General features: G+C 58.2%; 2 protein-coding genes across 5 annotated transcripts in view; one reads left to right on the top strand and one right to left on the bottom strand.

The window, feature by feature from the left end:
• Positions 1–738: 738 nt before the first annotated feature.
• On the top strand, positions 739–15866 carry POLRMT (RNA polymerase mitochondrial). Of its 4 annotated transcripts, none has more exons than XM_086411234.1 (21): positions 739–858; positions 1345–1443; positions 3713–4308; positions 7159–7289; positions 7373–7565; positions 8524–8673; positions 8855–9019; positions 9163–9318; positions 9556–9780; positions 9973–10779; positions 11142–11264; positions 11556–11678; positions 11876–12055; positions 12196–12282; positions 12359–12472; positions 12550–12602; positions 12712–12810; positions 13402–13474; positions 13612–13703; positions 13788–13849; positions 13934–15866. In XM_086411234.1, the coding sequence occupies exons 1-21, from the start codon at positions 771–773 to the stop codon at positions 13981–13983; spliced, it is 3666 nt and encodes a 1221-aa protein (XP_086267360.1). In that variant the 5' UTR covers positions 739–770; the 3' UTR covers positions 13984–15866. The 4 variants fall into 4 exon arrangements, with proteins under 4 accessions (XP_086267360.1, XP_086267359.1, XP_086267362.1 ...); XM_086411233.1 differs by having other exon boundaries at positions 8521–8673; XM_086411236.1 differs by lacking the exon at positions 9556–9780.
• The window catches only part of HCN2 (hyperpolarization activated cyclic nucleotide gated potassium and sodium channel 2), a 20336-nt gene continuing 13955 nt past the window's right edge, over positions 14100–20480 (bottom strand). Inside the window, exons 5-8 of the mRNA XM_086411237.1 lie at positions 20325–20471; positions 17012–17252; positions 16685–16849; positions 14100–15423 (exon numbers count right to left, since the gene is read on the bottom strand). Coding sequence (XP_086267363.1) covers positions 14717–15423; positions 16685–16849; positions 17012–17252; positions 20325–20471 — 1260 coding nt within the window. The 3' untranslated portion in view covers positions 14100–14716. The remainder of the gene's footprint in view (positions 15424–16684; positions 16850–17011; positions 17253–20324; positions 20472–20480) is intronic.

The raw sequence follows: 20480 nt of genomic DNA, 5'->3' as shown, positions 1-20480 counted from the left end.
AGATGGACAGGAATTTGTAAATTGCGGAATGCTGTCCTAATTATTTGGCATGCGTGAGTGCTCAGTCATGCCTGACTCTTTGCGACTCCGTGGACTGTAAGGCCCCCAGACTCCTCTGTCCATGAAATTTTCCAGGTAAGAATACTGGAGTGGGTGGCCATTTCCTCCTCCAGGGGAACGTCCCCACCCGGGGATGGAACCCGTGTCTCCTGTGTCTCCTGCATTGGCAGGTGGAGTCTTTACCACTGAGCCACCTAAGAAGCCCAATTATTCGGGGACTATTCCTTAAACCAGGGGTCCCCAACCTCCTGGGCCACTACTCGTGCCCTTTGTGGTCTGTTGGGAACCCAGCTACACAGAAGGAGGTCAGTGGTGAGGAAAACCCAACCCATCTTCCTCCTCCCCCGCCCCAATGGAAAAAATGTCTTCGAAACCGGTCCCTGGTGCCAAAAACGTTGGAAACCACCGCTTTAAACAGAAATAAACAAAACTCAGGTTCCGGGTCCTCTCAAAGATGGCTTAGAGTGTTGCCCAAGCAACGGATCTGTCCCGCCCCTCCTGGACAGGGAACAGCCAATCAGCGGGCACTACCGGCTCATTGCCCCCCCCCCCTTTCAGGGCCCGCTGCCTCCTGGGAGTTGTGGTTCTCCTGGTGCCTTCCCGGTTCGTGGTCTCTTCGCGGCCGCCGTAGGCAGCGGAACTACGAGTCCCGGCGGGCGTAGGCGGCGCAGGCGCGTTGCCGTGGCGCGGTGGTCCCGCGTGCAGGCGGCATGTCGGCGCTGCGCTGTGGCCGCGGGGCTGCGGGGCTTCGGAGGGCCCTGTGGCCGAAGGGCCACCCCTGCTTCCTTGCCGAAGAAGGTAACGCAGGGGAGGCCCGGGGATGACGCCGGGACCGCTGCTCTGCCCCCTCACCCGCCGCCGTGACCTTTGGCTTCTCGACCCCAGGGATCCAGCTAACTTGCTTTGGCGATTCTGCCGAACCGAGTGACTGTATCCCGCTTTCAGTGGCCCCTTGGGCCACTCTACGGACCGGGGTCGTCGGTGCACTTTGACCTTTGATTCCTGGGTTCTTTTGGAGTCCCATGACCCACTATTTACGAATTAGAGTTTTTAACCTTTGAATTGTCTGTGCCTTAGTTCGCGGAACCATTTATCTTCGAACTCAGGCCCCAGTTTCCTTTTTCCCTTACCCTGTGGTGTTTCCTTTGAGACGGGTGACCACTGACAGTTGTACGGTCTTCAGGGTTCCTTTGCCCCGGATCCTGCCATTCCTGACCCTGCGACGGCCCTCCCCGCCCCAGCCCTGACATCCACCCGCCTCAGCCTCCCTGGTCTCTCCCGCAGGGACCCTTGGTGGCGTCTGGGGCCGGAAGAGGAGCTTGTCTGCCAGCGCTTGTGAGCAGGACCGCCGGAAGGGCTGCGGCCACGCGGAACTGCTGGAGGGTGAGCCTGATCCCAGGGCACTGGTCCTGATGCTCCTTTCTCACTGTCAGCCCGCCGACCACACTCCTGGGAGCCACCTCCTTCGTTCCTCCAAGGTTCCTTGGTTCCACCCCATTGAGAAGGGTTGTCAGTCTGCAAGATAGGGTAACTCACTGGGTCCTGCTCTCTAGTGGTCCACGGGCCCCCTTTTTGCCACTGTGAAGTGAATGCTGTGTGCAGTGAGCTCTTATAGTTCCCTTGTCTTCCCAAACCCACCAGGGGCTCCCACTTTCCAGATGAGAGAATGAAGTGAAAGTTGCTCAGTTGGGTTGGACTCTTTGAGACCCCATGGACTATGCAGTCCATGGAATTCTCCAGGCCAGAATACTGGAGTAGGTAGCCTTTCCCTTCTCCAGGGCATCATCGAACCCAGGTCTCCCACATTGCAGGCAGATTCTTTACCAGCTGAGCCACAAGGGAAGCCCAAGAATACTGGAGTGGGTAAACTGTCTCTTCTCTGAGGAATCTTCCTGACCCAAGAATCAAACCGGGGTCTCCTGCATTACAGGCAGATTCTTTACCAACTGAACTCTCAAGGAAGTCCTAATAGATGAGAGACTTGAAGCCTAAATTGTGGCTGGAGAGACTGGCCTGCTGTGTGCAGAGCTGGGTTTTGCCCTGTGACATGCCAGACTTCAGTGGTCCTGGCTCAACTTCCTGGACTTGGCACCTGATAGGGTCTGCTGGTGGTCTTTGTCACTGGGGATGGACAGCCAGGTCCTGGCATCTCCAGAGTGAGCTGGGGGCCTCACTGTCCCCTCCCTCTCAGGTGTCCAATGCCTCCTGCTTCCCTCCTGCCCCGCATCCAGTGAGTGGCCAGCAGCCAGGAGTGGGATGGGGGAACCTTTAAAAAGAAAAGCCTGATTTCAGAAAATCCCAAACGTGCAGAAGTGAAGCCACAGGTCCTACCAGCTTTAAGAGCAACCTTCTTTGATTTCTCACCCACCTCATTATTTTAAGGCAAAGCCCAGGGTCTGAAAATGTGATCACTTCGTGTCACTCCCTAGTCTCGACCCTCCAGCTGTATCCTTTCTGGCAGAATTCCGTCTCCACCCCCATTGAGGGCCTCAGAGCCCTGTGGCCTCTGCCAGCGTCCTTGGCTTCTGCCAGCGGGATCAATGCACCTACTTGTCCCCGGTCACCCCCCAGGGGGTTCAGATGTGGCCACCTCGTGCCCTTTGTGGCACTTTGCCACTGACCATCTGCACGTTCAGAAAGTGTCTGCTGACTTTCCATCCACTGAGGTGGGGGCTGTGCCTTTCTTGTTGCTGTGTTTCTGCTCCAGACCGGCCCTCCTGTGTCTGGGCTGATGTTACAGTGAGAGAGGCACGGGCAAGAGACAAGTACCATTGGTCCTCACATCTGCGGATTCTGTGTTTGCAGAATCTCCTACCAGCTGAACTTTACCTGAAACCCCAGTCAGTGCACACCTTCTCAGCTGAGGTGGAGCTGGGTGACACTCTGTCAGTAGGCGTCCTTTTCAGGGTATATCTAGTGCCCTGTGTTTGCATTTTGTGCTGTGTGTTGGTGGTTTAGCAGTTTAAAATGGCCCTGGGCATGGTGCTGCAGGACCATCTTGAGCCCCTCAGCTCCAGGGGTCTGTAATGTGCCTTTTGGAGAAAATTTGTCGGATTGGCAAAGTCTGTTCAGGAGTGAGTTCCAGTATTGGCCATTGTATATGTATATATCACGAATATGTGTACGAAATAAGGTGTATCAGATGGGAAAACTCACAACAGGGTGATGCATGGATCTGCTAGTGGGAGTGTGGGCTTGGGCATTCAGGAACCCTGTGTTCCCTGGGTGAGGTCGATTCTTGTTCACCAACTCAGTGGCCCCAAACCCCATAGAGTCATGAGAGCTGGCTGTGAAGCAGCACAGGGCAGGGGTGGGCTGTGGCTGTGAATGCTTGTGCATGTGCATTACAGCTGGAGTGGCGACAGGGAAGGGAGGCAGGGATTCAAGAAGGCAGGGGCTGTGGGTAGATTTTGAAGGCAGAGCCCCAAGGAGGCGCTGACTGGCTGGACCTGGAGGGAGAGAGCCCTGGGAAGGACAGAGCTGCTGGGGCGGGAGGATGTCAAGGAGCAGGTGGTGGGCAACTCCAGGAGCTCCTTCGGGGCTGGGTTTGAGCAGCCCAGGCAGACTTGTGCGTTTGGTGGTGAGCAGACACACACCCAGGACTGATCCCCACTCCTGACAGCGGGGTCCCCTGACATCTCTCTCCCCACAGTGCTCGAGGCACGGGTGCGGCAACTGCAGGCTGAGGGCACGGCAGAGGAGGTGATGGTGAAGAGGGTGGCCATGGCTCAGGCCCCGGAGGCTGGTGGCATCTGGCCCCCCAGGCAGGCCCCAGTGGGGGCTGAAGGGGCTGCCCCCGTGCTCAGCAGCCACTGGGTACAGAAGCTGGACAAGGATCAGCAGCTGATAGAGAAGCGCTTGCAGCAGCTGGAGGGGAAGCTGCCGAAGATCGTGGAGAAGTCGACCTGGGAGAAGCGTCTGCGCATGGAGCCGCGGCTGCTGAGCAGGAAGCTGGCGGGCCAGCTGCAGCAGTGGGAGCGCAAGAGGCCGCAGAGCCCCTGGGAGGAGCAGCTGGCCCGGCTGCTGCAGGAGGCCCCGAAGAAGCTGAGCCGGGAGGCAGATGAGGGCTCCGAATCCCGGCTGGAGGGCCAGCGCCAGAAGCTCCTGGCCTTCCTGGAGTGCTGCCTGCTCACAGGCCACCTGCCCCTGGCCCACCACGTGCTGGTTGCACAGCACAGCCGGGCCCCACAGCAGCAGCTGCTCACACTCCCCATGTACAACACCGTCATGCTTGGCTGGGCTCGCCAGGTGAGGGGCTGGGGTCGGAGGCGGGAGCCAACCCGGGGCACCTAGATCCCAACTCTGGTCTCTCAGCCCCAGGAGTCAGGCCTTCAGTTTTTATTATTCTGACAGCTTTTTTTTTTTTTTTTTAGATTTTTTTTTTAATTTATTGGAGTATAGTTGATTTACAGTGTTGTGTTAGGTAGCACAGCAAATCAGTTATATCTACTCTTTTTGTTGTTGTTTAGTCACTAAGTCCTATCCGATTCTTTGTGACCTCGTGGACTGTAGCCCATTGACTCCTCTGTCCATGGGATTTTCCAGGCAAGAATACTAAAGTGGGTTGTCATTTCTTTCTTCATTGATTTATTTTTTAATTGGAGGGAAATTGCTTTACAATGCTGTCTTGGTTTCTTTTGTACAACAACACAAATCAGCTATAATTATACAAATACCCCTCGCTTGTGAACCTCCCCCTCCCTCCACCCCTCTCAGTCATCACAGAGCGCACAGTTCGGCTGCTTGCATCACATAGCAACTTATTGCCAGTGTCTGTTTCACACACGATCGTGTATATACGTCACTGCTGCTTTCTCCCTTCGTCCAGCCCTTACCTTCCCCCAACCCCGTGTCCGCAAGTCTGTTCTCTGTATCTGCGTCTTCATTCGTTCCCCACAGTTAGGTTCATGAGCACCATTTTTCTAGATTCCATATGTATGCATTAATATCGATATTTGTTTTTCACTTTCTGACTCACTTCACTCTGTATAACAGGCTCTAGGTTCATTCACCTCATTTGGACTTACATTTCAAAATTTGTTCTTTTTTTAAGACTGAGTCAAATTCCATTGTATATATGTACTTCACTGGGTCAGGAAGATTCCCTGGAGGAGGAAATGGCAACCCACTCCAGTATTCTTTGCTCCCATGGCGGGCTACAGTCTGTGGGGTCTCAAAGTGTCTGACACAACTGAAGTGACTTAGAATGCAGCGAACATTGAGTTACATGTGTCTTTTAGAATTGTGGCTCTCTTGGGGTATATGCCCCGTAGTGGGATTGTTGGGTTATGGTAGTTTATTCCTAGTTTTTTAAGGAATCTCCATACCATTCTCCACAGTGGCTGTATCAATTTTCATTTTCACCAACAGGTTGAGAGGGTTCCCTTTTCTCCACATTCTTGCCAGCATTTATTATTTGTAGAGAGTTTTTGATGATGGCATTCTGACTGGTGTGAGGTGATACCTCCTTGTAGTTTTGATTTGCAGTCTTTAATAGTGATGTTGAGCATCTTTTCTTAAGTGGCCATTTAACAATTCTTGAGACTTGTTAATTATAAGTCACACGTGGCCCTCGATGGAAAATGTGAAAATGACAAAACGGCCAGAAGACAGCATTCCTGTGTGGTTACTCAGCCAGGGCTCTGGTGCACGGGGCACTGTAGGCCCTTCTCAGGGCAGCCTCCTCGATGCTCCTGTCTGGGACGAGAACCTTATGGTGCAGCCATCCCCAGCTATAAATTTCCCGCTGGGTGCAGCTTTAGCCACTTCCCTCAAGGGAAGTGCTCTTTTCACTTGTGACTTTTCTGACCTGTGACTGCTGAGGAGAGTTGCCTAAGCACCCTTGTGGAGACAACTTCCCCAGCACCCTCCCTGTTGTGCGTCTGCACCCTCATCTGAGGAGCATCGGAGAAAGTCTTAGCGCGGTGAAGGAGGGAGGCGAGTGCGGGTGCAGCTCTGGGGAGGCAGGTTCTCAACAGGGCCTCAGCTGTGCTGACTCACCATAGAATGGGGCCCAGAGCAGCCTGGCAGCACTGGGAGGCACCAGGTCTCCACGGCAACAGTCACAGGGGGTTTCCTGCGTTGTCTTTGTGGGAGGCCTGCTCAGTTCCAGGCGTCAGTCTCCTTTCCTGCGGTGCCGGCCCTCTGGCATCTGCCTGCGGAGAGTTCTGTCAGGGCGGCAGGTTTCTGATTAGACGAGCTTCCTGGGGCCCCAGAACACCTGAACCATCTGGGAGGCTTCCAGCAGTAGATGCTAGTTTTCTGTTAGTCCCAGAGGCCTGACGTTCAAGGTCAGGGCGAGGCAGGCCCCCCCTCCCCGCATCCCATCCTTCCTTCCTGCCTCTGCCGGCTCCTGGGCAGCGATGTCTCTCAGGCGTGTCTGTGTCCCCCTGACCTCTGCCTTGAGTGCCATACAGCGTCCAGCGTGTATACAGTACCTGTTCCAGACAAGGCCCTTTGCTCAGGCTCCAGGTGGATGTGTCAGGCGGCCCTCCTGTTTCTGCCACGAGCTCCCCTCTATCCACACCCTTCCCCCCTCCCCTCTGGGCCTTGGCTTTCCTATCTGCAGAACGGGGAGCCCTGCTGGGTTTTGGGAGCCGTGAAGGCTGTTGCCCAGGGCTTTGGCACTGGGGGTGGGGGGATGCTGTGCAAGGTCTGTGCTTGTTTTCCTGGTGGTGGTGACGGTCCTGTGAGTTTAGAAAGGCAGGAGAGATGGGCTGCTTCTAGACCAGTGTGTCTAATGGAGCTCTCTGTGACCTTGCCAATCTCCTTCAGCTGCACCAGCCTCCTGCTGCTGCCAAACTGGGTATGAAACTGAGCTCTGGTCAGCGTGCCCAGTGACCACCACACTGGGCAGCCCCCGGCCCATCTGTCCTGGGTGTAGACCCAGCTCTCAGACAGTGAGCAGGCCCCAGGGCAGGGCACAGGCAATGCCCATCTCTGTGGCACTTCTCCTAGATCCTCAGGGCCAAGGGGAAGGTGCTGGCTGAGTTGTCTGGGAAGCCTGTGGTGGGGTAATTGGGGGAAGGAGCAGGCGTGCCCCCCCACCCCCACCCCCTTACCCCCCTTGCAGGCTCTCACCCGGCTTGGTCCCCCCAGGGCTCCTTCAAAGAACTGATGTACGTGTTCTTCATGCTGAAAGATGCCGGCCTGGCCCCGGACCTGCTGTCCTACGCAGCCGCCCTGCAGTGCATGGGGCGCCTGGACCAGGATGCCGGCACCATCCGAAGGTGGGCGGGGGGCGGTGGTGGAGCTGGGGTGGGACCCCAGGGGCTCCCCGCTGGTGCTAACAGCTGGGTGCACGTGCTCTCAGGTGCCTGAAGCAGATGGAGCAGGACGGGCTGTCGCTGCAGGGGCTCTTCTCAGCCGTGCCCCTGAGCACGGAGGAGCGGGAGGAGCTCCTGCGTGCTGTGCGCAAGGCCAGACCTGCCTTCAGCCCCCAGCCGCCACCCCCGCCCCCACCCCAGGTCAACACCTCGCCACTGCTCCAGGAGATCTACGCCAAGGTGAGCTGGCCTGCATCTGGGAACCTGAAGGGGGCGGGTGGTCACTGGGCGCCTCGACCCCTCCCCTTGTCTCTCCTGGCAGCACTGGCCCCCCAACCCCATGCTGGTGGATGGGAGGCTGCCCTGTCCTGGGGGGCCCACACCCTGCCATATTTGGTTTCCACATGGAGGCGCACCCTAGGCACAGCAAGGGGGTATTGCAGGGCCAGGGTACCCACCTGAAACTGCACAGCTAATGCTGCAGGCGGCACAGGGCGCATGAGGTAAAGCCACCTCCCAGGGTGGAGGAGAGCGTAACACCCAGATCCCTGGGGCGACGCAAGGAGTTTTCTTTTTTTACTGGGACAGACTTCTCCTGACCTGCAGTTCACCTTTTAAAGTATAATCCAGTGGGTTGTTTTTAGTACATTGATCTCTACCTCCAGAACATTCCATAACCCTGAAAGGAAGCCCATCCCCATCAGTGGTCACCTCCTACCTTCTCCCCTGCCAACATGGAACCCACTCCCTGTGTGGATCGGCCTGTTCTGAACGTTTCCCATCTGTGGAATCACACCCCGTGTGTCCTGTGTCTGTTTCTCTCACTGAGCATCATGTTCTCAGCGTCAGGTGGTAGCGAGTGTCTGAGCTTCTTTTTTCACAGCTGAGGGATGCCCATGTGTGGAGGGACCACGTGGTGTTTATCCATCATCCCTTGCTGGACACTCGACCACCATAAACCAGGCTCCTGTGGCTGTCTGTGGACCAGTCTTTGTGTGGATGTATATTTTGGGTTTTCTATAGTGTACCTATCTTTAGAAGGGTCACACAGTTGCAAGTTGGAAGAGAAAACAGCAGCATCCGGGGCCTCGCACTGTCTCTAGCACCTCCCCCACCCCAGGCCAGGGAGACGCTGCACTACTCTGGTGGGTGGAGAGGTCAGCAGCGGGGCCTCACTGGCAGCCTATTGCCCCAGCAGGACCCCTCTGTGTCCTACCCGAAGCTGCACTTGTCCCTGAAGGAGCTGCAGGGCCTCTTCCGACAGCAGCTTGGTGTGGAGATGGCCACCACTGTCACCGTGGAGTCCGTGGAGAAGGCCCCGCTCCTGACCGAGGAGGTCCTGCAGGCGGTAAGGGGCTGGCGGTGCTTCTGCCTGCTGAGCTGGGTGTCCGCTGGGCAGGGTTTATCCCAGCACCCGTCCCACTAGGTCCTCTCTCTGAGCCAGGACCTCTACCACCAGGCTGGGCCAGGTTGCCTGGGCACAGTAGTGACTCCTTGTGCAACCCTGCCCTGTTCCCTCCAATTGCCAGCGGAAGACCCTGGCGGCCTTGCGTGCCGAATGGGAGTCGGTGCTGTCCCTGGAGCTGCAGGAGACCAAGGAGAGTGAGGCCCGCGCTGCTGCAGAAGGCCGCCCATCCCTCTTCCCCTACCTGTGCCTGCTCAGTGAGAAGGAATTAGTGGGCTTGCTGCTGCAGGTGTGCACACCAGGAGGGGGCGGGGCCACTGCTGTAGGCTGGGGGGCTGTGGGAGGAGTGCTGCTGTGCGGGCCAGGGGGTGGGTCAGGTGGTCCCGATGGAGCATGGGGCTTACGGTGCTGTCCTCTGGGGCTGCCCCGCAGACCCTGCAGGCGCTGCCCTCACATGGCGAGTCGCTCTTCTTCCTGGCGCACGAGCTGGGCGTGCGTGTGTTGAAGAGGAAGCGGCTCAGGAACCAGGTAGAAGAGCTGGAGCAGCGCTACTTCGAGTACCTGCACCTGCTGGCCTCGGACACCCAGGTGAGGCCAGGGAGCCTGAACAGGGGGAGCCTGGGCGAGGAGCTCTGGGGAGCCCAGGCCGGGTGCCCCAGGCCTCAAGCAGAGGTCCCCTCCCCCTCCGTGCCTGGGGTGGCCAGATTGGCCCCCAGACTCCTCCTCAGTTTCTTCACCTAACCCTGCTCATTGCCAGGGGCTGAGCCGGGGTCTTCAGGTCTACACCTGGACTCTCAGGTCTCTGAACCACCCTCCCACCCGCAGGTAGCAGAGCCCTGCCTGCCTCGCCAGCACTGGGAAGCGCTGGGCGTGCCTGAGGCCCCCCCGGAGCAGCCCTGGCCTGTGTCTGTGCTAGTGCAGCTGGGCAAGCAGCTGGCAGAGGTGCTGGTGCGAGCCGTGCAGATGCCCAGCAGCCTGGCAGCGCCCCGGGGCCCCAGCACACTCATCCCTGTGCTCTACCACGTGTATTCTTTCCGCAGTTTCCGCCAGGTGCTTCTCTGATGGTGCTCCTCTGCGCTGGAAGGGGGAGGGGGCACCCTAGGGGCTGTGGGGCTCTGGGATCCTGCTGTGGCTCCAGACCCTGAGGACCTGGACTCAGGGTCCTGGCGTCTGAGGGGACCCTGGTGTCTTCCTCCGCTGCCTCACAGTGTACCCTGACCTCTTGGCCTGTCCTGCCTCCAGATCGGGATCCTGAAGCCGCACCCAGCCTTCACGCAGCTGCAGGAGACAGCGGCGGAGCGCACGCTGATCTTCGAGTCCACGGAGGTGCCCATGCTGTGCCCGCCCCTCCCCTGGACGTCACCACACTCGGGCGCCTTCCTGCTGAGCCCCACCAAGATGATGCGGTCCTTGGAGGGCACCCAGCAGCACCAGCTCCTGTTGGAGCGCTGCCCGCCCGCTGAGCTGCATGGCGCTCTGGATGCCCTCACTCAGCTGGGCAACTGTGCTTGGCGTGTCAATGGGCGCGTGCTCGACCTGGTGCTTGACCTCTTCAGGGACAAGGGCTGCCCCCGCCTGGGCGTGCCCGCCCCACCCACTGAGGCCCCCCGGCCCCCCGAAGGCCGCCAGACCCCCAAGGGCTGCCTGCTGCCCGAGGCCTCACCCGCTGACAAGGCGGAGATGCGGCGGGAGCTGGCACGGCGGCTGAAGGTGGCACGGGAGATGCAGAGCCTGCGTGCAGATGCACTCTACCGCCTGTCGCTGGCCCAGCATCTGCGGAACCACGTCTTCTGGCTGCCACATAACATGGACTTCCGAGGCCGTACCTACCCCTGTTCACCACACTTCAACCACCTCGGCAGTGACCTGGCCCGCGCGCTGCTGGAGTTTGCCCAGGGCCGCCCACTTGGCCCCCATGGCCTCGACTGGCTCAAGATCCACCTGATCAACCTCACAGGGCTCAAGAAGCGTGAGTCACTACAGACGCGCCGCGACTACGCAGACGCGGTGATGGAGGACATCCTGGACTCAGCTGAACGACCTATGACGGTGGGCTTTGACCCCTCACCATCGGGCGTGCCCCGCCGCCCCCGCACCCACCTCAGAACCCTGCAGGCAACCCCCAGCCCTGCTGCTTTCCTGGCACTCTCCTGCTGGCCTTTTCTCTGTCTCGGGCTGTGGACAGCACTGTCACCTCTCATACCACTGTGGCCCTCTCTCCAGGCCGGTCCCCTCCCTGGTCCATTGCTCTGGTCCTCTCCATGCCTCCAGGGCCTCCTTATGTCTTCTACCACCTGGGCCCAACCAGCTGCTGCTTGTGCCCAGGAAGTACTCCCAGGCTGGCTCTGACCCCACTAGGTGGGGCCTGGAGACCGTGGGTCTGGCCTCACCCTGCCCACTGCCTCCCACAGGGCCGGAAGTGGTGGATGGAGGCAGATGAGCCCTGGCAAACCCTGGCCTGCTGCATGGAGATTGCCCAGGTGGTGCATTCCCCCGACCCTACCACCTACATCTCCCACTTTCCGGTTCACCAGGTGAGCTGGGGGACCCTGCTGTGGAGCATGCCCAGCCCTCATGGGCTCAGCCAAAGTTTCCTCAGGCTAAGGAGCTGAGGGATGGCATGGTGTCCACTCTGCACTGGCTGGTGTTCCCGGGTAGGGCTTCTCTGTGCCTCAGTTCCCTGTTGCAGAGGTTCCTGGCTGCCTGTCAGTGTGCGGGTCCAGGGCGGTCTTGCCTAAGCAGAGCTGGGGAAACAGGAGCCCCAGCCCCCCACCGCGGACATTGGCCCACCTCACCCAGTCCGTCACTGTCTACCCCCTGCCCAGGACGGCTCCTGTAACGGCCTCCAGCACTATGCCGCCCTGGGCCGGGACAGCACGGGGGCCACCTCTGTCAACCTGTCGCCCTCTGACCTGCCGCAGGACGTGTACAGTGAGGTAGCTGCACAGGTAGGCACCATGGCCCCCCCCACCCCCGTGTGCCCTGATCCCCCAAACCCACCAGGGTCTGGATGCTGGACCCCATGGCCACCAGCTGTCACCATACCAGGCCGTGAGCAGGGTTCCCGGGAGGCAGAGGGGGTAACCCACAAGAGGAGAGGAAACTTCCACCTCTGGGTGGGTGGCCCCGCCCACTGCCTCTGCAGGTGGAGGTATTCCGCAGGCAGGATGCCAAGCAGGGAGTGCGGGTGGCCCAGGTGCTGGAGGGCTTCATTAGCCGCAAGGTGGTCAAGCAGACAGTGATGACCGTGGTGTACGGCGTCACCCGCTACGGCGGCCGCCTGCAGATCGAGAAGCGCCTCCGGGAGCTCGAGGACTTCCCCCAGGTGCGCATCCGGCAGTAGGTAGTCCTGACGGAGGGGCTTGGCTCTGCCACTTGCGGGGTCCCCAGAGCAAACCCACCCCCTGCGTGCGGGGGGACTTCCTGCGAGGGACCCTGAACCCTATCCACCCTACTCTTCTCCAGGAGTTCGTGTGGGAGGCATCTCACTACCTTGTGCGCCAGGTGTTCAACAGCCTCCAGGAGATGTTCTCTGGCACCCGGTCCATCCAGGTGAGGCCTTATCCTCCCCCTGCCCCGGGCTGTGGCCCCAGACCCAGCCCTGCTGACCTGGTGCTCATCCCCGCAGCGCTGGCTGACTGAGAGTGCCCGGCTCATCTCACTTACGGGCTCGGCTGTGGAGTGGATCACGCCCCTGGGTGTCCCCATCATCCAGCCCTACCACCGAGACTCCAAGGTCATGGTACGTGCCGTCCCCCATGCCCACCCCCACTGAGCAGGGCAGGACTCACTTCTGTGTCCCCCATGCCCACCCTGCAGATAAAAGGCGGGCTCCAGAGCCTCACGTTCAGCAGCAGCGTGGACACCAACCAGTGAGTGTGGGCACGGGCAGACATGCAGGAGGCCACCCGGGTAGGGATGGGTGGGGCCCAGGCTGTGGCCAGGCTCTGAGTCCTGACTGTGTACCCTGCTCGCCCCCAGGAAGCCCAACACACTGAAGCAAAAGAACGGCTTCCCACCCAACTTCATCCACTCACTGGACTCCACACACATGATGCTCACCGCCCTGTACTGTTACAGGTGTGCTGGTCAGGGTCCTCGTGTGGGGGTGTACGGGAGGGGCTCTGAGTGTGAAGCTGGCTCTCTGAGGGTACCCCAACGTGCATGGACATTCTAGGTTTGGGCAAAGGTGTCTGGTTTATCCTGAGCTCCTCTGACCTGGTGGGAAGTATTGATGGTTGTTAGGAACAGCTGCTCACATGGTGGGGGGTGGTGTGTGTGGCTGTTCTGAGCCTGGTGTTCACTGGAGTTTTGTGTTACTGACCTCCCCTCCCCTTGGGTGGCTACCGTGGGATGGAGCCCTGTGGTGGACCAGGGCCCAGCATCAGCAGCCCCCTACAGGGAGCTGAGAATCAGGCAGCAGCTGGGGGTTGGTGGCAAAGAGGCATCTTCCTGAGAGAACTCGTCACCTACCCGCTGAGCGGGGCGTGCACACAGACAGCCGCTGGAGCGCGCAGGGGTGCAGGCAGGAGGAGGGTGGGCATCACTGAGTGGTGGGAAGGGGCTTGAGGTGAGAACTGGGTCAATGGTGGGGGTTGGGGGAGGTGTGGATTGTGAGGAGGGGACCTCGAGGTGCAGTGCCTCTATAGGAACCCCTCATTCTGGCTGCAGGAAGGGCCTGACCTTCGTCTCGGTGCATGACTGCTTCTGGACGCATGCGGCTGATGTCGGGGTCATGAACCAGGTGCGGCCCTGCGCCCACTAGCGGCTTCGCATCCCCAGCCTCCTCCCCACCCTGCCTAACCAGGGAGCCCACTCTCCATGCTGCTTGGGTCTGGTTTCTGGCTGCTGATGCCCTCTGCCCCTGCTTCCGGTCCCCAGGTCTGCCGGGAGCAATTCGTCCGACTGCATAGCCAGCCCATCCTCCATGACCTGTCCAGGTTCCTCATCAAGCGGTTCTGCTCTGATTCTAGGTAAGGGCCCCCCTCCCACCCGCACTGCTACTGTCCTCTCTCCAGGCTGCCCTGGCCTCACCCCCACCCTGTCTTTGCCTTCAGAACCTCCAAGAGCATGTGGGTCTCCAGACTAAAGGACACTCTGCTGTCTGTGCCTCCGACAGGTGGGACCCCCGGCGGGGTGGCCACCCCTGTGGGCTGGGGGCAGGGCCCCCAGAGCCCACCCACAGTCTCCCTCCGCTCTGCAGGGACCTTTGACCTGGACCAGGTGAAGCGTTCCACGTTCTTTTTCAGCTGACTGCCGGGCCGCCCTGTACTCTAGTGTGAATAAAGGTCTGTCGCCACATGGGGGCTGCTGCCTGGGGAGGGGGGGCTACGTTCTGTGTCCCCACCGAGCAATCAGACGCGGCAGGCTGGGCGCCAATGCTGTCGTTTATTGCGCGGAATGGGGGTGTGGGAGTTAATGGGGCGTGGGGGGTGCGGTGGGCGCTGCTGCCTCAGCTCGTCAGTACATTCATCACGACGGCGGGGACCCCCGGCCTCACCCCCACGCCGGGGCGCTGGAGGGAGAAGGGTGTGCCCGCTCCGGGGAGGTCACCGTGGATGCGCCTGGACAGGGACTAGGCTGGTTATTGCATGAGCGCAACGGAGGCAGCGGGAAGCCGGCAGGCCAAGTATTGCACTTAAAAACCAATCCTTGTCAGAGGGCGGGCGCGGGCAGCCTCCCCGGCCCTCTCCCCTCGGCCGCGGCCAGCCCGTCCCCCCTTCACAGTTGGGGGAACTGAGGCACCGAGGTGAAGGGAGCCCCCTCGCCCGTGCGCGGCTGCCGGGGGCAGGGGCAATGTGGGTGGGCGCAGGGCGATGGGGGGGTGGGGCACGGCGGGGGCTGTTCCCACCTGCCCGGGCCGCCCGTCCGACTACAACTACCTACATCTCCTCTATGGCTTCTGGGGCAGGCGGCCCGGGCTGCGCAATGGCATGGCTTTGGTTTGGGTGACGGCCCCGCCCCATTTCGGGGCGGCGCGCGAGGGTCACAAGTTGGACGAAAGGCGTGAGCGCGCGGAGTCCAGCGGGTCGGGTCCGCCGGCGGTGCCCGGTGAGGGCGAGGCTGAGTCCCTACGGTCCGGGCTGGGCGCCGCGACCCGGGTGGCGGGCGTGGGCCCCAGGCGCGGCGTGGAGCTGCTGGCCGGTCGCGCCGTGGCCGCAGGGCCGGGTGCGCCGTGGGGCAGCGAGGGCTGCGAGGCAGACAGCGGGCGCGAGGCGCGGCTTAGGCGCCGCGCAGGTAGCGCAGGCCCAGCGCGGGGCGCAGCAGGGGAGCCGGGTGCGCCACCGAAGGGCGAGGTCCGCGGTGCCCTGGGGCTGGCAGGCGCGCCAGGGGGACTGGCTGCAGGGGCGGGTCCGGGTGAGGCGGCAGCAGTGGCGACAGTGGGCGCAGGCCCCGGGGGCAGGCGGCGCACGAGGCGCGGTGAGCCGAGTGCCAGGGGCCCAACAAGCGGGCGTGCGACTTGTGGACAGAAGCTCATGGCCACGGCCTGCTGCAGCGTGGCAATGGCTGAGGTGCCCTGTGGAGGTGGCGGTGGTGGCGGGAAGAGGCCGACACGCTGGCCCAGCTCAGCCTGCTGCACCATCTCGCGGTCATACTTGACAATCTCCTGGATGATGGCGTTCTCCTGGTTGTTAAACACGCCAGAGTTGAGGTCGTGCTGCACCTTGTGTAGCAGGATCGAGTTCTTCTTGCCTGGGGGCGAGGCAGGGGGAAGTGTCAGAGGTGCCAGCCTCTGCACAGCAGGCATGCCTGGGCGCCTTGTCCAACCAATAGGCCAGTGTCCCAGTGCCTGGTGTGCACAGCAAGCAGGTATTGGACCCTGATTGCACAGCCAGCGTGAACAGATTCCAGTATCTGCTGCATATAGAAAGCTGAAATTGTGCACCTACTGTATACAGAAAGCAGGAAGCAGGCACCTTTATGTGTAGCTAACATGTGGAATTCCTGCTTGTACACAGTCAGGAATTCCCGTGGCGTGCCTTGTGCGCTGCCTTCAGCATGCTGAAGGTCTATGGTATATGTAGCAAGCTGCTGTTGAGCACTTACTGTACATAGTACATATGTTAAGCACCTATTGTATAGAGCTACATTGTATGTGCTTGTTGTCTATAAACATACTGAGTGTTTTTTCTGTATCCTGGGAAGTCCTCTTTCTGTTGGCTCTCCTCCCCCCACACCCTCTCTCGGTCCTGCAGCCATTCATTGTGTCTGTTCCCACACACGGTATCAAGGGCCTCCCTGACTCCTGCATCTAGTCTTCAGCTAGTGCTCAGCCATTTCTGAGATTACCCCTTCCACTGCCTCTCCCCGGTTCCCCAGGACACCCCCCAACACACACACAGGCAGGCTCCCAGAATCCTCCTGTATATACACAGCCTCATAGGATACACATCTGATCAGGTCCTCCCCTGCCTGGAATCATCCATAGCTCCCTATTGCTTCTGAGTCCAAATGCCTTCTACCACTAGCTAGGGCTCTTGTGCCTGCCCACCCCTCTCAAGCCTCCCTCGTCCCAGCTTCCCTGACTCCCGGTAATCCAGGCCCCTTTCCCACCTCAGGGCCTTGGCACATGCTGTGTCCACTTCCAGGTCATGCCCTCTGTCTTTCTACTGGTAACACCTACTCATCTGGGTCTCTACTTGGAATCACATGGAAGCTCCCTGCCCCTACACCTCTCCTCCGTGACAAGCCTGAGGGTGGCTGCCACATCCTCCTCAGGGGCCACATTGTCACCTCCTGGCACACAGCAGGTTCTCAAATACTTGCCTGCTGAGCAGAAATTTCCTCTTCCTTGGGAAACCCAGGCTGTATTTAGTCAAGGGAGAAAATGGGTTGGGGAATCTGGTCCCAAGACCAGAGAAGAGGCCCTGAGGGTCAGCTAGGCCATAGCACCACCACCCCCCAGACTGTCCCTGCTGGGCGGCCACTAAGGCTGACCGCTGTGTCGACTCACCAATGCGATCCAGGCGGTCAATGGCGACTGTCTCAAAGGCCCGCCTCATCATGGGGTACTCCTCCAGCACCTCATTGAAGTTGTCCACACTCAGCGAGTAGAGGCGGCAGTAGGTGTCGGCCCGCACGCTCGCCGTGCGCCGGCCCCGCGTCAGCAGGCAGATCTCTGCGTGTGGCCAGGGGCGGCGGCCTCACTGCTGGGCCATCCCCCAGGGCACTTCCAGCCAGCGGAGCACCCCAGCTCCCCTCACCCAATCTGGGGTCCTTCCTGCTGCACCTGTGCCCCTAAGCTCGCCACCCTGGCCTCTGGCTCCCCACCAACACTCACCCCCAAAGTAGGAGCCATCAGACAACTTCATCTCCTTGTTGCCCTTGGTAAGCACACTGACCACGCCGTGTTGGATGAAGTACATCTTCTTGCCAATGGTGCCCTCACGGATGATGTAGTCGCCTGGCTGGAAGACCTCAAACTTGAGCTTGGTCAGCATGGCCGTGACGAAGTTGGGGTCAGCATTGGCGAACAGTGGCATGGAGGCCACCAGCTTCCGGCAGTTGAAGTTGACGATCTCCTGTGGGGGTGGGAGGGGGACAGTGTCAGGCTTCCCCATCTTATCCTCCTTTTGGAGGTTGCACCTCAAACTCTCCGTCTGTGAAAGCAGTTGTACACTTCAGCCCAAAGACCAGCGTCTTAATAGGCAGTCACTGGAGGTTTTGCCAAGGACAGGATCAGGGAAAGATTCCCTACTGTTTAACTCTGTGTTGGCAACACTGGTCGATGCTGTTAGACATGGGAAAGCATTCCAGCATTATAAGAACTGGAAAGGAAAAAGTAAAATTATCTCTTTACTCTTTCTATTAATAGGACTGCCTGAAAAACCCAAAAGAGTCAATGGAAAACTATAACAAGGGAAGTTAGTCAAAATAGCAAGTGATTTTTAAAAAACAACATGAAAACCAAGAGCCTTAAAGTAAACGCATGGTGTAGAAGACAGGGTACCATTTATCTTTGGTGGAGAAGCTTCAGGGGATGGGAAGATTCCATGTTTGATCTGTGTAGGGATTATGTGCAGATTTTACTTGATAGAATGTCCATCAGGTGAGCCCTGATGACAGGAGGGGTACTTTTCTCTAAGGTACATTTCAATAAGAAGGAGTGCTTACCATAAAGAGAAAAACCCAGCTTTTTGTACAAACAAAGCCACTCCAAAGAAGATGCAATGCGTGAGAAGACCCTGTATCCACCCAGATAAAGAGCTATATGAGGTGGCGTGGCATGAGTTTAACAAGACACGTCCAACCCTACATGAAGATGCACTGAAACCCCCCAAAGGCACAGAAGAGCCATGAACACATGCCACTTACCATCTTTGACACAGGAGACACCCTTTCTCCCTGGGTAGGGCCACAGTGCACAGCCTGTGGAAATGCTGCCTGGCTCGCTTCTTAACAACCGGGGCTGTTCACTCAATACACAAGCAGAAACATCAGGAAACCCATGACAAAGAAGAGGAGGGGGCTTTCCTGGTGACTCAGTTGGTAAAGAATCCGCCTGCCAATGCAGGAGCCACAGCTTGGATCCCTGATGGGGAAGATCCCACATGCCATGGAGCAGCTAAGCCAGTGCACCGCAACTGCTGAGCCTGTGCTCTAGAGCTCGGGAACCGCAGCTACTGAGCCTGTGTGCCGCAACTACTGAAGCCCGCACACTCTAGATCCTGTGTCCAGGAAACAAGACACTGCAATGAGAAGCCTACACACCGTAGAGCCTGTGCTCTGAAACAAGAGAAGCTACCACAATGAGAAGCCTGCACACCGCAACTAGAGAAAAGCCTGTGTAGCAACAAAGACCCAGCTTAGCCCAAAATAAGAAAGAGCAGAGGACTCAGCCTCCAAGGCACCAAAACACACTGAAAACTTGCGACACAAACAGTGTGGGTTTGGTGCACACAAAGCAGACAGGCCTGTGGGCCAGATGAAAAGTCCAGAAACAGACCAGGCACGAGGGCGGTTCACCCAGAGCCTGAGGGTGCAGCCCCACAGCAGGAGAGCCTGGACCCTTCCTCATGCCAGTTCCAGGACAGATTCCAAAGGCATCAGGGGTCCACATGCAAAACAGGGGACCACACATATCGGAAGAAGACACAGGAGAATTTCTCTAAAACCTAGGTGTAGAGCAGGCAGGTGTTAGGTACCTGCTTTGTAGAGTGAGCATGTACTGCATGCCTGCTATACACAGAGAGGAGATATTGAAGACTTGTGTGCAGCAGTCAGGTTTGAGCACCTGCAGTATGCAGCAAGCGTACATGGAATACCTGCTGTACACAGCAAGCATACACAAAGCACCTGATGTATACAGCATAAAAATTCCACATGGGGGAGAAACCACAATCAGCAAGGTTTAAAGACAAATGGTGGGACTTCCCTGGCAGTCCAGTGGTTAAGATTTCACCTTCTGATGCAGGGCTGCAGCAGATTCAATCCCTGGTTAGGAAGCCAAGATCCCACACACCTTTTGGCCAGAAAACCAAAACGTAACACAGAAGCAATAGTGTAATAAATTCAAGGATGACTAAAAATGGTCCATGTCAGAAAAAAATCTCAAAAAAGACAAATGGTCACGGGGTGGAAATCTACATCACCAAGAGGTAAAGTCCTCCAGGTTTTTAGGGAATTCCCTGGCAGGTCCAGTGACTAGGACTCGATGCTGTCACTGCCAAGGGCCCAGATTTGGGTTGATTCTTAGTTGAGGAACCATCTGGCAGCCTCATGGTTTGGCCAAAAACAAAACAGTTACCAGAGGGGAAAGGGGTAGGTAATTGCAGAGTTTGGGATTAGCAGATATTATATGTAAAATAGATAAGGTCCTACTATGTAGCACAGAAAGCTCTTAACCTGTAATAAACCATAATGGAAAAGAATCTATAAGAGTGTGTATAGATAGATGAGTCATTGCTGTACACCAGAAACTGACACAGCATTATAAATCAACTGTGTGCTGTGCTAAGTTGCTTCAGTAGTGTCTGACTCTTTGCAGCCCCATGGACTGTAGCCCACCAGGCTCCTCTGTGGATTCTCTAGGCAGGTATACTGGAGTGGGTTGCTGTGACCTCCTCCAGGGGATCTTCCCAGAGGATCAACTATACTTCAATTAAAAATAAAATTTTCTAAAAAAGGCCAAAAGTTCCGAAGGAAAACAAAAGTTACGGACAATTCACAGAAACACAAGCCCTTGATCACAGGGAAACTCTCCCAAAAGAAGAGAATGCACCTGAGTGTAGCTCCTTGGGGCTCACCTCTCACTGAGCATTTGGGAACCAGCTCCCAGGGCATCCCTTGTGTCACCCTCAGAGGGATCGAAGGGTGTGCCCCTCCCTCGCCTCTCTGGGCGCCACGAGCTCCTCCCTCAATGCGAAGGATGGGCTCAGAGAGGGGGCGCTGGGAGTGCCGACACCTGGAGGCCCACAGGCGTCCATGGTTTTGTAAGAAAACGGATGGAGAGCCGGAGGAACCCGGTGGAGGGACAGGACAGAAGATGGCTATCTTCTGCCTATATCCAGTTTTGCCAGTTTAACTTGATGTAAATGTCTAAGTAAAGATCAAATACAGATCACCAGGAGCTCACTTCTCTCAGAACCCCCTACCTCCCTCAGGGGCCCGTTGAGCTCGCCGAGGATGCTGTCCTCGTCGAACATCTTGCCCTGGTAGCGGTGCTCGTAGTAGTCGTGGATCTTCTGGCGGAAGTCGGCTGGCAGCTTGTGGAAGGACATGTACTGCTCCACTTGCTTGTACTGTAACAG

Source organism: Bos grunniens, chromosome 7 (genome assembly GCF_055505025.1).
Source record: "Bos grunniens cultivar Pamir isolate PY7600 chromosome 7, Bosgru_T2T1.0, whole genome shotgun sequence".
NCBI classification, from domain to species: Eukaryota; Metazoa; Chordata; class Mammalia; order Artiodactyla; family Bovidae; genus Bos; species Bos grunniens.
The sequence above is the reverse complement of the archived record's forward strand: the minus strand, read 5'-3'. Positions and strand labels throughout refer to the sequence as shown.